Genomic DNA, 22660 nt, shown 5'->3' on the forward strand with positions numbered 1-22660 from the left:
ACTGAAAACAAGTATTCAGTTAAATGCATGCCCTGCAAAATAACACAAGAAGGCTAAATTATATGTAATATTTTATAGAATAGAATACTAATAAAAAAAACAGATTACCTGTAATTTAAATTGTGTCCCATTATTGTATATACCGGTATGTGTTTATACATATGTATGTATAAATATATACACACACATATACACACACACTTGAAATATAAATTTATAGAGTATGTCTACACAAAATGATGGGGAGAGAGAGAGAGAGAGAGAGAGAGAGAGAGAGAGAGAGAGAGAGAGAGAGAGAGAAAGAGAGAGTCTTTTCAAAGCTAAAATAATGATAATAAACTTAAGTGACAAAGGAGCAAAGATGAGAAAAGAGCTGTGTAAAAGAACACGCCACATGAAGATAAAGCAGAAAGGTGCTAATGGATGTAATGAATGGTGGCGACTCACATTCCTGGATTGCCTTTATAGAGCCAGGGACAAATCACTACTTCCACGTACCTCAGGCAGAAAAAATAGATGGGATACATTAATAGACAAGGGTTTCCGATTGAAGAATGGGGAGAACAAGCACACAATAAAATCAATCCACTGTAAAAACAGTGAAAATGAAGAGGTTAAAAAAAAAAAAAACAAGAGGAAATGAAAGCATTTTATCGTATGAGAGTTGGAATACTGTGCATTAATTTATGAAGCTTTACTTGCTAGAAATATGCATATTGCAAAAAAATTATAAAGCAGATGTGGGTAATGTTTCCAACAACATTAGATTAAGCTCTAAATGAATGCCACTCAAAATAATGCTATGCCTCAGCTAAACCAAATTCAAACTATGCTCAATCCTAATAATGGAGGGCATGAATCCGTCAAAGAGACACACTGTAATGTTCTATGTAAGTATTGTCAAGTAGTTGTTATACCTTCAACAAGATTATTAATTTGACTTGGAAAGTGACAGCTAGTCATCAAGCCGGCGCATAAAGAGAAATTGCATTCTGCACACTAAAAGAAAAGAAAATTCAATGGAAAAAAATAAAAAACAAAGGAGAACAAATATAAACTAGTAATTATGTAATTGTGGAATATTTTCTGCTTTTTCAATGTACTTTTAACACTTAAAAGGGGCATTCCAGGCACCATAAAAATGCAATCTCAATGAAGATGTTATGGTGTCTGGAGGTCCTGGAAACTGATCATCGAGATGAAGTCTTTATGGTGCTCAGAGTAATCCATTAAAGGAACACTCAAAATTCCTACAGCACTTCATCTTGCTTTAGGGATTAAACATGTCTAAACCTTTCATGTTTTATAAAAAAGTTCTGATTTCAACAAAAATCATCACTTTCCTCCCCCTAAGTTCCTAGGTTATCAGACAGTAGGGAGAGGTGTTCTTTCGGATTGCTTTGTGTCCTAGCACAGATTGGGATGCAATTGTCATAGAAAAGCATTCAATGCCCCCACTGTTTTAATATGAGAATCATTGTATTGGCAGTACTGATGATCTCCAAAAAGCAGAGTGGAGCTGCGGTGACTAGGATCTCTTGTTGCTGGATTAGAGGTAAATTAGCTCTTTAGTCTTACCGGAAAGAGGAGAGCAGTAAACATCATAACACCCTAGTGTTATAAATAAACGAGGATTGCTGAATATAGAAGACTGTCAAGTGTATGCATGAAGCTTCGATGAAGAATACTTTATTCAGGATGAAATGTCTGCTTAGGTAGGAATAAATGCAGAGTAGTGATTTTGTGAAACAGTTTAACCACTTATCGAATCATAGCACACAAAAGGCCATTTTATTTGGTTATACTTCACTTCTTTATTCTCCACGTAAATTATTGCAGCATAGGATAAAAACAAACAAAAAAAACCCCAAAGATGTCTAACGTAACCATTCTTAAGTATAGTCTATATCCATTGCTTTAAAATTAAACAAAGTCGCAAAACAAATAGACCACAGAAGTTATTTTTACACATCTGTATGGGAGAAATGAAAAACCTATCCAAAAAGGCTCAGTGAGAAAAAAATAAAAATAAATCAAATCTACTTGTGATTCCAACTACACCCGTGCACTGAAACAGATGGGACAAGGATAATTTGGGCGCAGTCCCTACCGTTTAAAAAAACATAAAATAAAAATTGAGTATTACCCTTGACAGTACACATATTCTACATGGGCCACCACATCAAGAAGGTTTACCAGCGCATTACACGTACAAAAATATTTTAACGTGTATAGAAGATTTGGCAGCACTGAATGACAGTTAACCCTTTTGGTGCGGTCAGGAGCCAATAAAACAAAAATGATTTATGTGGTAATAGATAATGTAGGCAATCCAAACTTTTGAGCATTTTAAAAATGTAAGCCAGCTCAGCTCTGCCTAATTTTTAAGAACTCCGCATTCAAGTCTTACTCAAACTATTAGTTTTAAGTGATTTCATACTTCAGCAAGTTAATGTGCTTTAGGTGTTTGGAGTGTTCCTCTAAAGAGGAGCGGTCATTAGTTGCGCAATATGTTGCAAGTACTAATTTGTTATATTCAGGGCCGTATTAACATAGGGGCCGAAGGAGTTTTTTTTTTTTTTTTTACTACACCAGCTCTTAAGTATGGAAACTTAAGAGGAATGTAGCGGAACAAAACTGGTGTGGACTGGCTTATAATGAAATTATTTAAGGTAACGCTGACTTTGCGCACTATACAAATGCTCTTGCTGCTCCAGTCTCTAACACTGTGGCGTATTGCCTTTCTACTACACTCACTACATACACTTTTTCTCTGTCCCAGACTGTATAACAGGAGCTTCTGCCTGCTAGTAAGAAGGTTAGAAGAGTGGACCAGCAAGTGCTAGGGGACAATTGTTAGAAAGCGTAGAGCTAGCGCATCATTAGACGCATTCATGCCAAGCTCAATGTGCTGTCTGCACAGTAGGCTCTTGGTTGGTCATCCTGCATGATTGGCAGGCAGCCTGACGTGCATTCACACCAGGATGACCATCTAATTCTTCTTGCAGACATACCCCCTTTTTTGGGCAGGTTTGTCCCTCTGGGTTGTTCTGGTTATGTGATTCGCACCTGTGGCCCACCCTTTTACCACGCCCACAAAATCCTGCTTCACCAGACACTGCTGTTAGAGGGTATGGATTTACGTGAAAGATGAAAGCGAGAGATTAGCATAAGGTATGTGTTTTCTAATAGCTATATCCTATGAGTTTCCCTCCAGCACCACCTCCACCAGATACATGACGCTTGGGAGGTATAACTGGTTTACGGTTTTCTGTCGATAAGATTCTGTATTTAGGCCGATCATAACTGTCAGCACCAGGCCCAATGGGCTCTTAATCTGGCCCTGGTTATATTCACTCTAAATGAGATGCTGTCAAAGCACAGCCTGATCTACAAGACAAATCACTGGTATTGTATAGTGTTTAGTGAGCAGCATGCCCATCATATGGCACAATGAAAAGAAAATATTAGCGTGAAGTGCATCATGGGAAGATGGCTGCATTAGAAGCAGGGAATCCATTGAGATGAAGTGTATATTATAAAACTTCTTTTCATGCTGCTTACTTATATAGTGTCAGGATTACAAATTGATCCAGCACATAGAACTGTATGACACCTATGACTAAGAATTAACGTCTTACCGGGCCTTAGAATGGCCGGACTTAACGTATCAGAGTACTTGCCGAGGTCAGGGATACATAAAGAGACACAACGCTCAGGAATACACTCTCTGACAACCATGACAGGGCAATGAGCAGAAGGAATAGGTAACCTTAAATACCCCTCTTGTGGATCAGATTGGCCGAAACCGGCCTTTGACCCCAGAATGTGCGTGTGTGTCTTTTACGTGATGTCATGCGCATGTAGACGTCTTCCATGCCGTGGGCGGACGTGGGGTTATAAATTAGTGTGGATCTGCAGTGGCCGGCGTCCATCAACATGCTGCAGGGATCGGACACATTGACCCATGGCCGCTGAATGGCACTACCGTGTTTATTGGCACGGCAACACTATCAATGTCGCAAGGTGAGGAGGAACATGTGACATATAGACACTACCATATCTTTTAATGGGGTGAGTGATAATGAAATAATCAGTAGTTCAGAGGTGATGGGCCTTTTATATAAATGGATTCTTTAGCATGTGCAAGAAAAGCACTAGTTTCTATGTTAAAAAAATAAAAAAAATAAAAATAAACAGTTCAGCATTAAAAAAAAAAAAAAAAAAAAAAAAGGAATGACAGCCCCGGACTGAGACCGATTCAGAAATGTCCCTAAAACTAGAAAAGAAAAAAATGGAAAAAGTGGAAAAAGTGGATGAACTAACAGACTTAAAATGTAATAAAGAAAAACAAACAAAAACTGTTTCAAAGCAAAAGCAAAAAAAAAGACAGTTTCAAAGCAACATCATGTAAATTCTTTGAATTCTTATACACTGCATAAAATATCAATAAAAATTTGTTTTTTATCCTAAAGCATCACTCTGCCTCCCAAAAAATATTTTTGTTAGTTCTGCTCACTTAACATAAACAGACAATCACATTTATGGAGAAATAATGGATGCACACTTCCAAAAGCCAGCTTACTCTATGCCTGGGAGAGTCAATTTAATAACATGGCCAACAACAAGAGCTCAAAGTGATTTGTGTTAACCTCACCCTCTGCAGCTCCCACTTCTCTATGAGGTGTTCCACCTCGCCTCCGAGCACGATTGTATTGGTGTCATCCAAAAGCAAGCATCCGTTTTTCACTTCAACAGTTCCTAATAGCTTTATTTTTGTGCCAGGTGGAGTGTTCAAGCTAAAAAAAGAATAATAAGACATGGAATGCAATTAAAATGTTAGCTCTTTTCTGTGAAACAGCCACAATCAACTGGAATTTATGATAAATGCAAACAAAAACATTTAAAAAGGGAATACCTGATTAAAGCAAATGTATTTCTACAGAAATGAAAACAAGAATAATGGGCATGCTTTAAATCAAATTTCTTCGGATCCGGTTGCTATTCTGAATTGATGAGACACTGAGGGCTAAATATGGGGGGGTGTTTAGAGTGATCCATATAGCCAAGCACTAGAAGCAATTGCAAGGTTAGTGAAATTATGAAAGATCAAACATATGGCGTAACCCAAATGCCTGTAATAATAGATGCCAAGCAATTAAGACCGCACGTGCCTAAATTTCTGTAAATGTCCTTAATATGTCTTTCCCAAATTTTCCTCCAGCTTGACATTTTCCAAAGTGATTTGGAATCATTACAAGTTCTCTCAGCCATTGATACCCAAATTGCATTTTACAAAGTGTATTTTATTTTGTGCTTGGAAAAGAAAACATTTTATTAGAAACAGGGAAGACTATAAAGTGAGAAAATGAGACAGGAGGATGAGGCAGCAGATACAAGATGATTTATTCTTCTATATTTTACAAGTGCTCCTTTAAGCATTTTAACTCACCTTATTTACATTTAAATCTCTGTAAAATAGTCACTTTCAAACCAGAAAATGTGTCAGTTTGGAAATAATGCATCGCTCAAGTACCTTTTTACAAACAGTATTTAAGACTTCTCTTTCTCTCTATGTGTATCTCTAACTTTGCTGGGAAGGTTGGAAAGTAAAGTGTTTAACAGAAAACATATTCTTACTTTTTGGGTGTATATGAAAATCAGCAGAAGAAAGGAAAAAAATAGATAAACAGTATAATGCACCTGCATGAGTATGCAACAAATAGAACAACTCAGTGCCAACGAGTACTATCTGTGCATCTACATTTTTGCTATTAAGCAGACATAATAATAAATATAAAGAAAACAGATAAATATAAGCAGCTACAGTGACTAATAAGCAATCATCTAAAAGTGACTATATATAATTTATGTCCGTAGGATAAAATTATAATACCAATTACTAGGTGTTAAACAGTATATAGTAATTGTATTCATAAATTGTAACAATAGAATCACAATCCTTCCCCATAGGATTGGCAGAGACTGACAAAGAGGCAGATCAGGGGCAGAGCCAGCATGATTCAAACACAGCCCTGGCCAATCAGCATCTCCTCATAGAGATGAACTGAGTCAATGTATCTCTATGAGGGAAGTTCAGTGTCTGGTGCAGAGGGAGGAAACACTGAATGTTTGGATGCATTTTAGGCAGCCATGACCCGGGACAGCTATCTGAGGAGTGGTCAGTGAATTTATCACTAGGCTGTAATGTAAACACTGCATTTTCTCTGAAAAGACAATGTTTTCAGCAAAAAGCCTGAAGGTAATGATTCTATTCACCAGAACAAATTCAATAGTTCTTGTGACTATTTAGTGTCCCTTTAAAGGAACACTATAGCGTTACAAATACAGGTGGTCCTCATTTTGCGATCTACCTGTTTTACGACGGCTCGCACTTACGACCAGCTCTCACGGGGTGGTAAGTGCAAGCCGCCGTGGAAATTAGAGAGATTCCCTGATCTGCTGTGTTCGTCTATGTTCGGGGACGTTTCAACAGAGCTGGGTATCCCTCTGATCTATGTTCGGGGAAATTTCCCCACGCATAGATTAGAGGGATTCCCTGCTCTTGTGCATTTGTCTATGTTCGGGGAAATGTCCCTGAACACAGATATAGGCACCAGAGCAGGGAATACCTTAAATAAATGTTTGGGGAAATTTGCCTGAACATAAATTAGAGGGATTCCCTGCTCTGGTGCGTTCGTCTAGGTTCGGGGAAATTTCCCAGAAAACAGACAAGCGCACCAGAGCAGGGAATCCCTTAACTCCTCATTTACCGACCAATTCATTCTACGACAGGGTCGTGGAAACGGAACCCGGTCGCTAAGTGAGGAGTACCTGTACTGTAATCCTGTATTATGCTATAGTGCCCCTTCTTAACCTGGTTTGCCATAAAAAATATATTAAAAGGTTTACTTAAAGGGACACTATTAACCAGAACAACTACAGCTTAATGTAGCTGTTCTGATGAGTATAATCATTACCTTCAGGCATGGTCATGCAAACACTATCTTTGCCGAGAAAAAAACATTGACATTACAGCCTAGTCATAATTTCTCACATGGCCACTGGAGGTGCGGCAGCACTGCTGTTCAGCATCTCCATGCTCTGCATGGAGACACTGACATTTTCTCATAGAGATGAATGTCAGCCCCGCCCCGCCCCACCCCCTCGCCAATTTCAGACAGACAATCTAATGCTTTCCTATGGGAAAGCACTGGATTGGCTAAAAATCATAAATTCTGATGTCCCCACTGTGGCGGATTGGCGGCACAGCCAGCGCCGGTGGAACCACGTAGCCCTTTTAAAGAGGTTAATTGGGATGGGTCTGGAAAGTGTCTCCTTTGCTGCAAGTTCTTCTGGTTTTGGATGATGTGGCCTCGAACAGAATAGTAGGTGGAGGCTGTGTGATGCCCAGCAGAAGAGACATTTGGAGGGTCTAGTTTGGCTGTGTCTTTGATTGTGGGGTAGCCTGTCTGACCTTTTGGGTGGGGGGGGGGGGGAGAGGGGGGGAGGCAAGACAGATGTGTCTATGAGTGCCTGCTGTGCAAAAAAAGTGATCTGGCTTATAAAATTCTGCTGGTTCTTAACTGGAGACGAAAAATGGAAGGTGTCGTGTCTCTGTGGACTGGTTCACCAAGTTCTCAAACATGGTCCTTCTGATTCAATTCCCTATTAACCATTTAGCCTATATGTAATATATTTCCTATGGGCTCTTACATTTGGCCATTGCATGAGAGGGGAGAGAGGGATAAGTTAAAGGACCACTCTAGGCACCCAGACCACTTCAGCTTAATGAAGTGGTCTGGGTGCCAGGTCCAGCTAAGCCAGCCTCCAGAGCCTCTAGTGGCTGTCTCATTGACAGCCGCTAGAGGCGCTTGCGTGCTTCTCACTGTGAAAATCACAGTGAGAGCACGCAAGCGTCCATAGGAAAGCATTATGAATGCTTTCCTATGCGACCGGCTGAATGCGAGCGCGGCTCCTGCCGCGCATGCGCATTCAGCCGATGACGTCGCGAGGAAGAAGAGGAGGAGGAGGAAAGCTCCCCGCCCGGCGCTGGAGAAAGAGGTAAGTTTAACCCCTTGCTCTCCTCAGAGCCCGGCGGGAGTGGGTCCCTGAGGGTGGGGGCACCCTCAGGGCACTCTAGTGCCAGGAAAACGAGTATGTTTTCCTGGCACTAGAGTGGTCCTTTAAGTCAGTTCTGACCAGGCCTTCTAATCTTATGTGGACAAGTGTCACAAGTGGCACCCTTTTCCTTTACTTTCCTAAATGTGTCTATCCATTTCTCCTGTAAAAAAAAAAAAAAAATTATCTTCTCTCTTCTGCTTTATTTATCTTTCTTATAGTAGGACTTTTTCTCCTACCACACTATAGTACTTTGCAGCTCAATTCTCTTCTCAAATTCTGTTTTTATACACTCATTGCAGTGTTATTCCCCATGGCGTATGACTTGAATTACTAGTTTTATTTAGGATATGGTTTATTATTCTGCCATTACCTTTGTAATTTGCTACTTACATTACATCCTACTGCTGTTATCTACAAAGTATACCATTTAGATTGTAACGTACGGCCGTTATTCATCACTTATGCCAAGTCTATCAATAAACCTTAAATAAGAAAGAAAGACTGGACCTAGAGCACTTCATTGAGGAAAAAGATATCTGGACAAATGTGATTGTTAAGTCCCACCCACCATTTCCCCTTAAACCCTTCTATCCCAAACAACATATGTCACAATCTATGTTTCTGTGGTTTATGCTCCCATTTCTTTATATTGATTTAAGATGCATGTTCTGTGGACAAATAATTTCTCTTATGTATTTCGATATATGTCTGTTCAGTTAAACTACTGCAGTTTTTGATTTAAAAGAAAAACCCAACCAAGTTAACACTAAAAGGAGAAGTTAGCGTAAGTAATGTAGCAGGTAATACATTAAACAAATCAGGCTTGTGTCAATTGTGACAGTATAAAATGTCGTTTAAGCAAAATTAATTTCAAAAAGATAAGAATTTATTTCAGATTGAATTAGAAAATTACAGACATACCATTCGTATTATTTATACAGCAGCTCACCAGATAAATATCAAATGAATGTCTACTAAGACAAACCCTCAAACAGAAATAAATATCATTGTGTTAACATAGCTTGCATGTCCCAGCCAAGTATTGGATAACAGGCCTTTGTTAAGGAAAGGCTTAGCTGCAAATCAGTTTTATTGTGCGTTCTACACAGTCTGATATTCAGTTACCATTTATAGTGCAAACCAAGTCATCCATTAAGTCCTTGCTCAGTTCTCACGCTTGGGAACTTATAATAAAAGAGCATCAAAACTAAAGTTTTATTAGCGGTTTATAAAGACATAATATTTAACAATCATTTATTTTACGATGATTGTAGAAGGAAATATGATGTGTCTACCTGTAGTATGAATAGCACCGAGGCTAGCATAATTTTTTTTTTTTATTAATAAGTAAATATTTTATGCACCGGTCATAAGATGAGCATATGGTAAGCAGGAAATGCAACTTTTTCCTTTCTTTCTTTGCAAACACTATTTGTTAAAGGGATACTATAGTGCTAGGAATACAAAGCTGTACAAAGCTGTATTCCAGGCACTCTCTCCCCCTGCCTCCCTTGCACCCCCCTAAAAATAAATGTTAAAAACCCGTTACTTACGTACCTTATCCTGGCGCCGATGTCCCTCTGCGTGGGCCGACACTCCACCCTCTCTGACGTCCCATGACGAATGCGCTGCAAATGCCGCACATTAGAACTCCCCACAGGAATGCATTGAATTAATGATTTACTATGGGGAAAAATCTGACGCTGGATGTCCTCATGCAAAGCATGATGACGTTAAGCCTCAGATACCGGACCAAAGGTCTATTTCAATCCAGGAAGCCCTCTAGTGGCTGTATGGTTGACAGTCATTAGAGGCTAAGTACTGCAATGTAATCATTGCAGTTTCTCTGGAACTGCAATGTTTAACATTGCAGCAAAAGGTGCAAAAGGGACACTGCACCCAGACCACACCAATGAGCTGAAGTGGTCTGGGTGCCTAAAGTGTACAGTGCTTCCGTATAGATTTGAGATATTCCACCTATGTAAATCCAAAGTACCTAACATGAAAATAAGTATCTAAATTACAAATTCTAAGAAAACAATCCACAATAGACCAGTAAGAGACGGTTATCCAGACCATCACTTCTTGTAGAGATAAGTGTAGTTTATGAATTGTAAGTGCAGCTGAAAAGTGGCTGGTCTTTAGGTGGTGAATGATTTTAAAAAGAATTGGGGGATGAAATGCTGTAGATTTACAGCATCAGAATCTCTACAATAGGCTGAAGTGCTTAAGCTGCGTAAAGAGCCCCTTTTAAAATTCCACTCTACACATCTGTACATTCACATTGTAATTTCACAATGTACAGATTAAATTTAAATCCTACTTGAAGTTTATTCTGTTACCCACTCCTTTTGTATTTATATTAACCTGAATTATTGATGATAAAATAATAACTTCTGAATTTACTATATATTCACATTTAATGAACACATCCATGTGAAATTTTTGGTTTTCAACAACTGGTAGTAGCAAACTGTAGGTCAAATCTTCTATTTTGGATATTCTTTCCTAAAATTTAGAATTCTCAATTTTTCATAATGTATAATTTAGTGAAGAATCTCCCCAATTTTATACACAATACATTTACATACACACATTATACATACCATATAGAGAAAGGGAAAAAAGTATCTGATCCCCTGCTGATTTTGAACGTTTGCCCACTGACAAAGAAATGATCAGTCTATAATTTTAATGGTAGGTGTATTCTGACCGTGAGAGACAGAATAACAACAACAAAAAATCTAAGAAAAACGCATGTCAAAAAAGTTATAAATTGATTTGCATGTCAATGAGTGAAATAAGTATTTGACCCCTCAACTTAGTACTTGGTGGCAAAAGTTTTGTTGGCAATCACAGAGGTCAGACGTTTCTTGTAGTTGGCCACCAGATTTGCACACATCTCAGGAGGGATTTTGTGCCACTCCTCTTTGCAGATCCTCTCCAAGTCATTAAGGTGTCGAGGCTGACATTTGGCACCTCGAACCTTCTGGTCCCTCCACAGATTTTCTATGGGATTAAGGTCTGGAGACTGGCTAGGCCACTCCAGGACCTTAATGTGCTTCTTCTTGAGCCACTCCTTTGTTGCCTTGGCTGGAATACCCATCCACGACTCATTTTCATGCTGGAATACCCATCCACGACTCATTTTCAATGCCCTGGCTGAGGTAAGGAGCTTCTCACCTAGGATTTGACAGTATATGGCCCCATCCATCGTCCCTTTGATGCGGTGCAGTTGTCCTGACCCCTTAGAAACACCCCCGAAGCATAATGTTTCTACCTCCATGGTAGGGATGGTGTTCTGAGCTGACTCCTCTCCGTTCTCATGATCATTGAAACTCCACGAGGTGAGATCTTGCATGGAGCACCAGACCGAGGGAGGCTGACCGTTATTTTGTGTTTCTTCCATTTGCGAATAATCGCACCAACTGTTGTCACCTTCTCACCAAGTTGCTTGGCGATGGTCTTGTAGCCCATTCCAGCCTTGTGTAGGTCTACAATCTTGTCCTTGACATCCTTGGGTGGCTTTTTGGTCTTGGCCATGGTGGAGAGTTTGGAATCTGATTGATTGATTGACTGCTTCTGTAGACAGGTGTCTTTTATACAGGTAATGAGCTGAGATTAGGAGCACTCCCTTTAAGAGAGTGCTCCTAATCTTAGCTAGTTACCTGTATAAAAGACTCCTGGGAGCCAGAAATCTTTCTGTTTGATAGGGGATCAAATACTTCTCATTTATTGACATGCAAATTAATTTATAACTTTTTTGACATATCTTTTTCTGGATTTTTTTTTGTTTTGTTATTCTGTCTCTCACTGTTAAAATACACAAACCATTAAAATTATAGACTGATCATTTCTTTCAAAATCAACAGGGGATCAAATACCCTTTTCCCTCACTATATATATATATATATATATATATATATATATATATATATTTGAATATATATTACACACACACACACACACACACCTAACATTTTATTCTATTCTTAGTATACAAGCTAACTTGTTTAATCTGTTTCTTCTCCATCTTTTAAGTCATGGTTAGCAAACAGACATGACGAAGAAGAATCTAAATAAATAAAATCAATAAGTAAAGGCCTTATCTACATGTTGCAACCAAACCCGGGCCTATATTGTACTTGCTCATTGTCAGAATATATACTTGATTTCTCTTAGCTTTTAGAAGGTATTAAAAAAACTATTTGTTCAGAAAGCCAGCTGGCGATTCATTAATCAAATATTCTGATCGGCTGATTGTTGCAATTACCCGTAACAATTTAAAAGGTGGTACAAAACCTTATCAACACTTTAAATGCAAAATCATTATGTTTAAAAAGGTGTTCTAGCAGTCAAAACCATTCATCTCACACTTGGCCTTTTCTGTTCCAGTTTCGTTGTGCAGGAATGCTTGGAAAAATTTTAAGGTTTTGTTCTGATGACATTTTGCCTAAGCTGCTATCTATGTCTCCTCATATATTGTAGAAACTGCATCACAACTGCATGAACATTAGTTGCAATATCAGTTTTTTTTTCTATTTTATATAGTTAAAGGAACACTATAGTTTCCAGAATCACTACAGCCCAGGCATTCAATGTTCCGCATAGAAATGCTTTGATTGGCGCAGCGTGGCAGTTTGCGGAGGATGTGGAATAGCCTCCTAATGCTTTCCCATGGGATGCTATGGTGAAATTAAACAAATCAGGCGTGTGTCAAATGTAACAGGATTAAATGTAGTTTAATTAAGGGAAAAAAATTTTTTTAAAGATTGGAATATTTTTCAGACGAAATTCAACAAATTTGATTGGTATTATTTTTACTGCAACTCATCAGATAAATAAAGAAATAAAGAAAAAGAAATATCGTGGGAGAAAAAGGTGAGTAAAATCCCCTTTTTACTGAACAGAGATGGGGCTGGTCACCTTAATAGTCACTTCAGCACTAGAGAGTCAGGAATACGTTTGATTACAGCAGCGGGTGCAAGGGACTCATGAATGAGCACTTGTAAATAAAGTAAGCTGCCTGCTGCTGCCACCATCCCCGATGAGACCCCCTGACAGGAGGAACTCCAGGGCCTAGTTCCAGAGGGATCTCTGCGACTCTGGTAGTTCCGCCACTGGAGACATGTAAGGCAGAAAAACGATCCTTTCTTTTTCAGTCAGTCAAGTGGCAAATTATATTTTCAAAGTACCGTATATACTCGAGTATAGGCCGACCCAAATATAAGCTGAGGCCCCTAATTTTACCCAAAAAAACTGGGAATACTTATTGACTCGAGTATAAGACTAGGGTGGGAAATGCAGCAGCTACTGGTAAATTTCTAAATAAAATTAGATCCTAAAAAAATTATATTAATTGAATTGTTATTTACAGTGTGTGTATATAACGAATGCAGTGTGTGTGTGTGTGTGTATATAACGAATGCAGTGTGTGTGTGTGTGTGTATATAACGAATGCAGTGTGTGTGTGTGTGTGTATATAACGAATGCAGTGTGTGTGTGTGTGTATGAGTGCAGTGTGTGTGTGTGTATGAGTGCAGTGTGTGTGTGTGTATGAGTGCAGTGTGTGTATGAGTGCAGTGTGTGTATGAATTCAGTGCGTGTATGAATTCAGTGCGTGTATGAATTCAGTGCGTGTGTGTGTGTGTATATGAGTGCAGTGTGTGTATATGAGTGCAGTGTGTTTATATGAGTGCAGTGTGTTTATATGAGTGCAGTGTGTTTATATGAGTGCAGTGTGTTTATATGAGTGCAGTGTGTTTATATGAGTGCAGTGTGCGTATGAGTGCAGTGTGCGTATGAGTGCAGTGTGCGTATGAGTGCAGTGTGCGTATGAGTGCAGTGTGCGTATGTGTATGAGTGCAGTGTGTGTGTGATGCAGAGTGTGATGCAGAGCCTTGGTGGGGGGTGGGCATTTTTATTATTATTTTTTAATTATAATAATTGTAATTTTTTTGTTATATTATTTTTTTTATTTATTTTTTAATATTATTATTTTTAATATTTTATTTTATTATTATTATTTTTTTCGTCCCCCCTCCCTGCTTGATACATGGCAGGGAGGGGGGCTCTCACTCCCTGGTGGTCCAGTGGCATTGGCAGTTCAGTGGGGGGAGGGGGGCTGTCAGAGAGCACTTACCTCTCCTGCAGCTCCTGTCAGCTCCCTTCTCCTCTGCGCCGGTCCGTGCAGCTCCTCTGTCAGCTCACACTGTAAGTGTCGTGAGAGCCGCACTATGACCCCGCGGCTCTCGCGAGATTTACACTGGGAGCTGACAGAGGTGCTGAACGGACCGGCGCGGAGGAGAAGGGAGCTGACAGGAGCTGCAGGAGAGGTAAGCGCTCGCTGCCAGTCCCCAGTCTGTATTATGGCAATGTTTGTGGGCAGGTTTGCAAGCATGTTTAGACTATACCCCTATGAATACATACATAAAACTATGCATGCATGTATTTATTCGGGGGTACATCTACTAAACTGTGGGGATTTTTTCATTTTTCTTTCAAGTGTGGTGTTGTACTTTAACACAATATGGCCATATGATGGAACTGAATCCCCATATTTGTTTGCTGAGATAGGTGATATTAAGTAGCCTTATAAATGTTAAAACTGTATTTGTATGTGTGCTCTGTAGCTTAATCTGTATAATGTTCAAATTCTGACAATGTGTTGGTAGCTTACCTGCTTTGGTAGTGTAACTATGTGTGCCATCAACAGTTCAGAAGGCAACTGTTGGGGGCTTATCGACTTGATGAATACGTCAGTGAGGTTTGCTGCTAGAAGATGACTATATCTTTCGTGATATGCCAATGAGAAGCCATTAGGGTCTGGAGCTTTTTTTGCTGGCAACATTTGTATAACTTTTATCACCTATTCAAATTTGTACAAGGCAATGGGAGATATCTTTTGTGTTGGGTTGGTGAATGGAGTTGTCATCTTTCAGGTTATATAAACTAGCATAGTTCCGACAAGCTTTTGACCAGCTCTGCATCCAGTTTTGGGCTAAACTTTATAGATGTTCTGCTGGTGCTTTAAAAAGCCTCAGGTTTTGGATCCCAAGCCGATGTCTCTGTGCTCATTTCCTCAAATACCTCTAGTCCACTACTGCATTTCAGGGCCGAGAGCCTTTGGGGTATCGCCCCCCTCAGCACAGCCCATACACTTGGAGGGCCTCACATTGGCACCATCAAGAGCACACTGACTGATCCCATCAAGACATCTATTATGGAACTACACATGACCACATCAGTAGGCAATGCATACAGGCTCTAATTGCGGCATGTGGCTGTGGAGCAGACTTAATCTTGTGACTGCAATAGTTTTGTTAAGTGAAATTCCTAACATGGGAACTAGCTGAAAGATGTTGGGGCCTGAGAGCTTCACAGTGTTCATTTTGATTTTCTTTAGCACCCTTTTTTAACTGCTTAGTTTTAGTTTACTCTACTTTCACAGTCATTTCAATATTCAGGAATATTTCAATATTCAGGAGAGTCCAGTCTGTCTGTCTTAATCTTATTTTACCTAGTGGTATTTTATTAGATGTGTTAAGGTGCACTGATTTATACCAAGTGTATCTTTTTATGTTGTTGTCTTTGCACTGCCTTAGTACAATGGCTATTCCTCATGACATCCCTGTATTTAAACAAACCCTTGTTCCAGTCCTGGTATATTATGCTGTACTACAATTGTCTAACTATGCACTGTTTATCCTGCTGCATTATACCACAGCTATGCAATTATTGGTCTAAACTTTGATCTGTAATGAGATCTAGAAATTTTTTTTTTAAAAAATTTACAAATTTAAATAAAAACATTTTTAAAATGCTTCAAATTGGACAATTCATCTTCTTTTTGGTCAACAGCAATGATGTGTGAAAGGCTAATAAACTTGTATCTCAGATCCATATAAGTACATAACTGTACATTTTGCTTTGATTGTCTTGACTGACTCCCCTTGCTATTTCCATCCAATATTTCTTAGTGTCCATATTGCATCCAGTAATAATAGAATAGGCAACAGAATAGGAGAACTAAAAGATGTGGCAAAATCAACATATATTTCAATCTTTATTTAGGCATCATCATCTAGCAATGTTTACTTTAAAGCTCTCACCTGAGTTTGGATAAATATCTAAACTCTACAGCTGTGCAATTCGTATGGCCATCAGTCATCTGGAGACGCAACATTCTAGGAGCACCCTGGGATTCTTCATGATCTTTTGGAGCAGAAATATTTCTGATTTTCTGAATTTGTAAAACACATGGCCCATTTACCTATAGAGAGTAAAGTACAATAAATTGCAGAGAAAAAGGCAACAGCATAAGATTTATTTTTCAGAGTTGTGTTCTATTAATTGCACTATCAGTTTTTCTGAAAAATATTCAAATAAAATAAATGTTTTAAAAGTGTGTCTATATATACACAGTGCGATAGAGATTATATATATATATATATATATATATATACATATATACATATATACATACATAAAACACACACATACATACACAGCCTTGCAAAAATATTCACCCCCTTGACTTTTTTTTACCTATTTTGTTACATTACAGCCTTAAGTTCAATGTTTTGTTAATCTGAATTTTATGTGATGGATCAGAACACAATAACCTAAGCTGGTGAAGTGAAATTAGAAAAATATATACAAAAAACTATTTTTTAGAACTAAAAAACTGAAAATTGGCATGTGCGTATTTATTCACCCCCTTTGTTAAGAAGCCCATAAAAAGCTTTGGTGCAACCAATTAACTTCAGAAGTCACATAATTAGTGAAATCATGTACACCTGTGTGTAATCTAAGTGTCACATGATCTGTCATTACATATACACACACACACCTTTTTTTTTTTAACCCCTTAAGGACACATGACATGTGTGACATGTCATGATTCCCTTTTATTCCAGAAGTTTGGTCCTTAAGGGGTTAAGGACGGAGGACAGTTCAGGACCGTCATCGGCTTTTTTGCGTTGCCGACCGGTGACGGTCCTGAACCGTCCTAACGGTCCAATGTACTTACCCGATCACGGACGTTCCCCCGGCGGCGATCGGCGGTGCTACAGTTATGGGGAGGCTGCCTGCAGCCCAGACAGACAGTCTCCCCATGGCGGATTAGGACCCCTGTGGCCATGTGATCGCTCAACAGGGCGACCACATGGTCACAATAGGTGTCCATGTGTCTGCCTGCAGGGGGACTGTCTGTGCTGACAGGCAGTCTCCCTGCATGTGTAAAATCATTAAAAAAAATAAGTTTAAGTTAATAAAAAAAAAAATATTATTATATATGTGTGTGTATATATATATATATGATATATAGACATATATTATACCTATATAATATATGTCTATATATCATATATATATATATATATATATATATATATATATATATATATATATATATATATATATATATATATATATATATAATGTCATGCTAAGTGTATTTTTATATTAATATAAAAATACACTTATAATTAAATTACACACACACACATATATATATATATATATATATATTATAAAATACAAATAATAAGTAATTTAAATTAAATTAAACAAATTAAAAATACAAATTTAAAAAAAATTATATATCTATAAAATTACATAATTATATAAATACACATAGACTTCAAATATATAAATATGCATATATATATTTAAATTCTACGTGCGTATTTATGTAATATTTTTACATAATTAAGTTATTTTATTGATTGCAGTTTAAGGGACCTGCCTGCCAACCCAGGCCGAAAGTCCAGAGAATTTAATTTGCTATCACTGTATTTTACCCTGTAACGCTCTACGACACCCTAAAACCTGTACATGGGGGTACTGTTTTACTCAGGAGACTTCGCTGAACACAAATATTAGTGATTCAAAACAGTAAAACATATCACAGCGATGATATTGTCAGTGAAAGTGACTTTTTTTGCATTTTTCACACACAAACAGCACTTTTACTGAGGATATAATTGTTGTGATACATTTTCCAGTTTTGAAACACTAATATTTGTGTTCAGCAAAGTCTCCTGAATATAACAGTACCCCCCCCCAAATATATGGGTCAAATATTTTTACATTGAAAATGGCCAGGTTGGTTACGTTGTCTTTGAGAGCGTATGGTAGCCCAGGAATGAGAATTACCCCCATGATGGCATACCATTTGCAAAAGTAGACAACCCAAGGTATTGCAAATGGGGTATGTCCAGTCTTTTTTAGTAACCACTTAGTCACAAACACTGGCCAAAATTAGCATTCAATTTAGTTTTTTACTTTTTTCACAAACAAATATGAACGCTAACTTTGGCCAGTGTTTGCGACTAAGTGGCTACTAAAAAGTCTGGACATACCCCATATTGAATACCCTGGGTTGTCTACTTTTAAAAAAATATGTACATGTGTTATTTAGCGATTTATGACAGATAATAGTGTTACAATGTCACTATTGATACATTTTAAAAATGTATGTTTTGAAACCGCAATATCCTACTTGTACTTATAGCCCTATAACATGCAAAAAAATAGCAAAAAGCATGTAAACACTGGGTATTTTTAAACTCAGGACAAAATTTTGAATCTATTTAGCAGTTTTTTTCATTCGCTTTTGTAGATGAGTAAAAGATTTTTCACATAAAAGTAAAAAAACATGTATTTTTTTCAATTTTTCATCATATTTTTTCATTTTTTTTTTAATTAAATTACATGAGATTATATAAATAATGGTATGTAAAGAAAGCCCCTTTTGACCTGAAAAAAACAATATATAATTTGTATGGGAACAGTAAATGAGAGAGCGGAAAATTACAGCTAAACACAAACACCACAAAAGTGTAAAAAGATGCCTGGTCGCAAATGTACAACATCGCAAAAACAGTCCGGTCCTTAAGGGGTTAAAGGCCCCAGAGGCTGCAACACCTAAGCAAGAGGCACCACTAATCCAACACTGCCATGAAGACCAAGGAACTGTGCAAACAAGTAAGGGACAATGTTGTTGAGAAGTGCAAGTCAGTGTTAGGTTCTAAAAAAATATCCAAATCTTTGATGATCCCCAGGAGCACCATCAAATCTATCATAACCAGATGGAAAGAACATGGCAAAACAGAAAACCTGCCAAGAGACGGCCGCCCACCAAAACATAGACCAGGCAAGGAAGGCATTAATCAGAGAGAGACAGCACTGAGACCTAAGGTAACCCTGGAGGAGCTGCAGAGTTCCACAGCAGAGACTGGAGTATCTATACATAGGACAACAATAAGCCGTACGCTCCATAGAGTTGGGCTTTATGGCAGAGTGGCCAGAAGAAAGCCATTACTTTCAGCAAAAAACGGCACATTTTGAATTATCGAAAAGGCATGTGGGAGACTCCCAAAATGTATGGAGGAAGGTGCTCTGGTCTGATGAGGCTAAAATTTAACTTTTCGGCCATCAAAGAAAACGCTATGTCTGGTGCAAACACAACACATCACCCAAAGAACACCATCCCCACAGTGAATACTTTTGCAAGGATATATATATATATATATATATATATATATAGTAGACACGATGCAAAAATACCAGAGTATAACAGTATGCAATGATACTTTTTTTGGACTAACATAATATTTCAAAGACAAGATTTCGACAGTTTTCCGCTCTTCCTCAGGTCTGAAGCAATGCTGATCAATCTGATAGAGAAGGGTAGGAACATATATATCTAGATATATCTAACATCAGTTGTTTTAAGTGTTAAACTCAGATTAAACTCAGATCTGAGGAAGAGAGGAAAACTCTCGAAAGCGTGTCTTGTAAGATTTACATTAGTCCAATAAAAAAGGTATCATTGCATACTGTAATACTCTGGTATTTTGGCTATATATATATATATATATATATATATATATATATATATATATATACATACACACACACACACACACACACATATATATACAGCAAGAAGTGTGAATGGCACTCACCCTTGCTGGTACTTTAAAGTTGAAAATTATGCCCTGGTGCACTTCCACGCTGATTGTATATAGAGTAATTAGACAAAGGTAGCACTCTTGGGTCTTTCAAGTAATAAACAAAAGTATTTATTCCATCAAAAGGTATAAAATGGCATACCATTTGAAAAAGTAGACAACCCAAGGTATTGAACGTGGAGTATGTTTAGTCCTTTTTAGTAGCCACTTAGTCACAAACACTGGCCAAAGTTAGCGTTCATATTTGTTTTTGTGTGAAAAAAGCAAAAAACTAATATTTGGCCAGTGTTTGTGACTAAGTGGCTACTAAAAATGACTGGACATACCCCATTTGCAATACCTTGGGTTGTCTACTTTTGCAAATAGTATGCCATCATGGGGGTAATTCTTATTCCTGGGCTACCATACGGTCTCAAAGGCAACATAACTAATCTGGCAAATTTCAATGTCAAAAAAATGAAATGCAAGCCTTATATGTGACTCTCTAACTTTCCAAAACACCATGAAATCTGTACATGGGGGGTACTGTTATTCTCGGGAGATTTCACTAAACACAAATATTAGTGTTTAGTAAAACATATTACAACAATAATATAGTCCATAAAAGTGCAGTTTGTTTGTAAAAAATGCAAAAAACGTCACTTTTACTTAAAATATCATCGTTGTAATACAATTTACCAGTTTTAAACACTAATATTTGAGTTCAGCGAAGTCTCCCAAGTAAAACAGTACCCCCTATATACAGGTTTTATGGTGTCTTGGAGAGTTACAGGGTCAAATATAGTGCTTGCGAATTAAATTCTCTGCACTTTCTCCCTGTGTTGTCAGGCATGTCAATCAAATTTTAATTAATCAAATGACATAATTATGTTAAAAAATTACTTAAATATACACGTAGAATTTTAATATATATGCATTTATAGGTATTTAAATTCTACGTGTATACGAATGTAATCTTTTATGTAATTATATGTATTTATCTATATATATATATATATATATATATTTGCGGTCATTTGTATTTTATATATAGATAGATACATATAGAATGTCATTCTAAGTGTATTCTGTTTCCAATATATATATATATATATATATATATTAATAAAAAATACAGTTAGAATGAAATTACATATGAATATATAATTTATTTTAAATTTTGTTTCAATATTTTTATTTATTTATTTTATTTATTTATTATTGTAATTATACGTATATATATAATATATATATATGTAGATCTATTATATATATAATATATTAACATATATATATATATATATGTAACGTCATTCTAAGTGTATTTTAATACTAATATATATACTAATATTAATATTAAAATACATTACGTATGACGTTACATATATATAATATGCATATATAATATATATACATATATTATATATATACATATATATATATATATATATATATATATATATATATATATATATATATATATATATATATATATATATATATATATAAATACTTTTATTTTATTTTAACATGTGTATTTAATTTTTTTATATACTTTCCTACCAGCAGGGGGACTGCCTAATATTTTAGACAGTCCCCCTGCTGGCAGATCCATAGCCAGCTATAGGGGGCCAAGTGATCGCTCTTTGAGAGCGATCACATGGCCCCCGGGGGCCTCATTTGCCGGAGGGGGGCTGCCTGGGCTCTCAGGCAGCCCCCCAGAAGAGGATCGCGGCGGAGGTGAGTACGCCGGACCTCCAGGGGCTGCAAGCCGTTACGGCGTTCTATGCCACCGCAACGGCTTTAAAGCCCTTTAAAGCCGCGACGGCATAGAACGCCGTAACGGCGTTAAGGGGTTAATAACTCTCCTTCTGTTTACATATGTATTATTATTATACAGAAAGCAATGTGTTATTTTTTACAGATGTTTTTTTACCTTTGCTGTACTTCTATATTAAAGGACCACTATAGTGCCAGGAAAACAAACTTGTTTCCTGGCACTATAGGGTCTTTAGGTCCGTTCCCCCCCCCCCCACCCCCCACCCTCAAGGTCCTACTCCAGCTGGGCTGAAGGGGTTAAACACTTGCCTTTCTCCAGCGCCGGGCTCCCTCGGCGCTGGGGAACTCTCCTCCCTCTTCCGACGTCAGCGCTGAATGCGTATGAGCGACAAGAGCCGCACGAGCATTCAAACAGTCGATAGGAAAGCATTTCTCAATGCTTTCCTATGGACGTCAGCGTCTTCTCACTGTGATTTTCACAGTGAGAAGCACAGAAGCGCCACTAGCGGCTGGATTAACCCTAGTGTAAACATAGCAGTTTCTCTGCTATGTTTACAGCTGCAGGTTTAACACTCGATGGACCTGGCACCCAGACTACTTCATTGAGCTGAAGTGGTCTGGGTGCCTACAGTGGTCCTTTAAATGTAGAAAATATTCCAGGAACTCCAAAGAATTCCAAACAATAGGCAGTTAGATTGGAACCAAGAATCAAAAAACAACGTTTCAACCCCTTAGGGCCTTTGTCAAGTGGTCCTTTAAGCATATTTTGTCTGCTCAATGTGGGTATATTATTTTATTTA

At 37.7% G+C, this 22660-nt stretch overlaps 1 protein-coding gene across 1 annotated transcript in view; it reads right to left on the bottom strand.

The window, feature by feature from the left end:
• Positions 1-22660, bottom strand: part of TDRD3 (tudor domain containing 3) — a 223027-nt gene that overhangs the window by 94738 nt on the left and 105629 nt on the right. The window contains exons 4-5 of the mRNA XM_063425944.1: positions 16236-16396; positions 4658-4799 (exon numbers count right to left, since the gene is read on the bottom strand). Coding sequence (XP_063282014.1) covers positions 4658-4799; positions 16236-16396 — 303 coding nt within the window. The remainder of the gene's footprint in view (positions 1-4657; positions 4800-16235; positions 16397-22660) is intronic.

This window comes from Pelobates fuscus, chromosome 1, assembly GCF_036172605.1.
Source record: "Pelobates fuscus isolate aPelFus1 chromosome 1, aPelFus1.pri, whole genome shotgun sequence".
NCBI classification, from domain to species: Eukaryota; Metazoa; Chordata; class Amphibia; order Anura; family Pelobatidae; genus Pelobates; species Pelobates fuscus.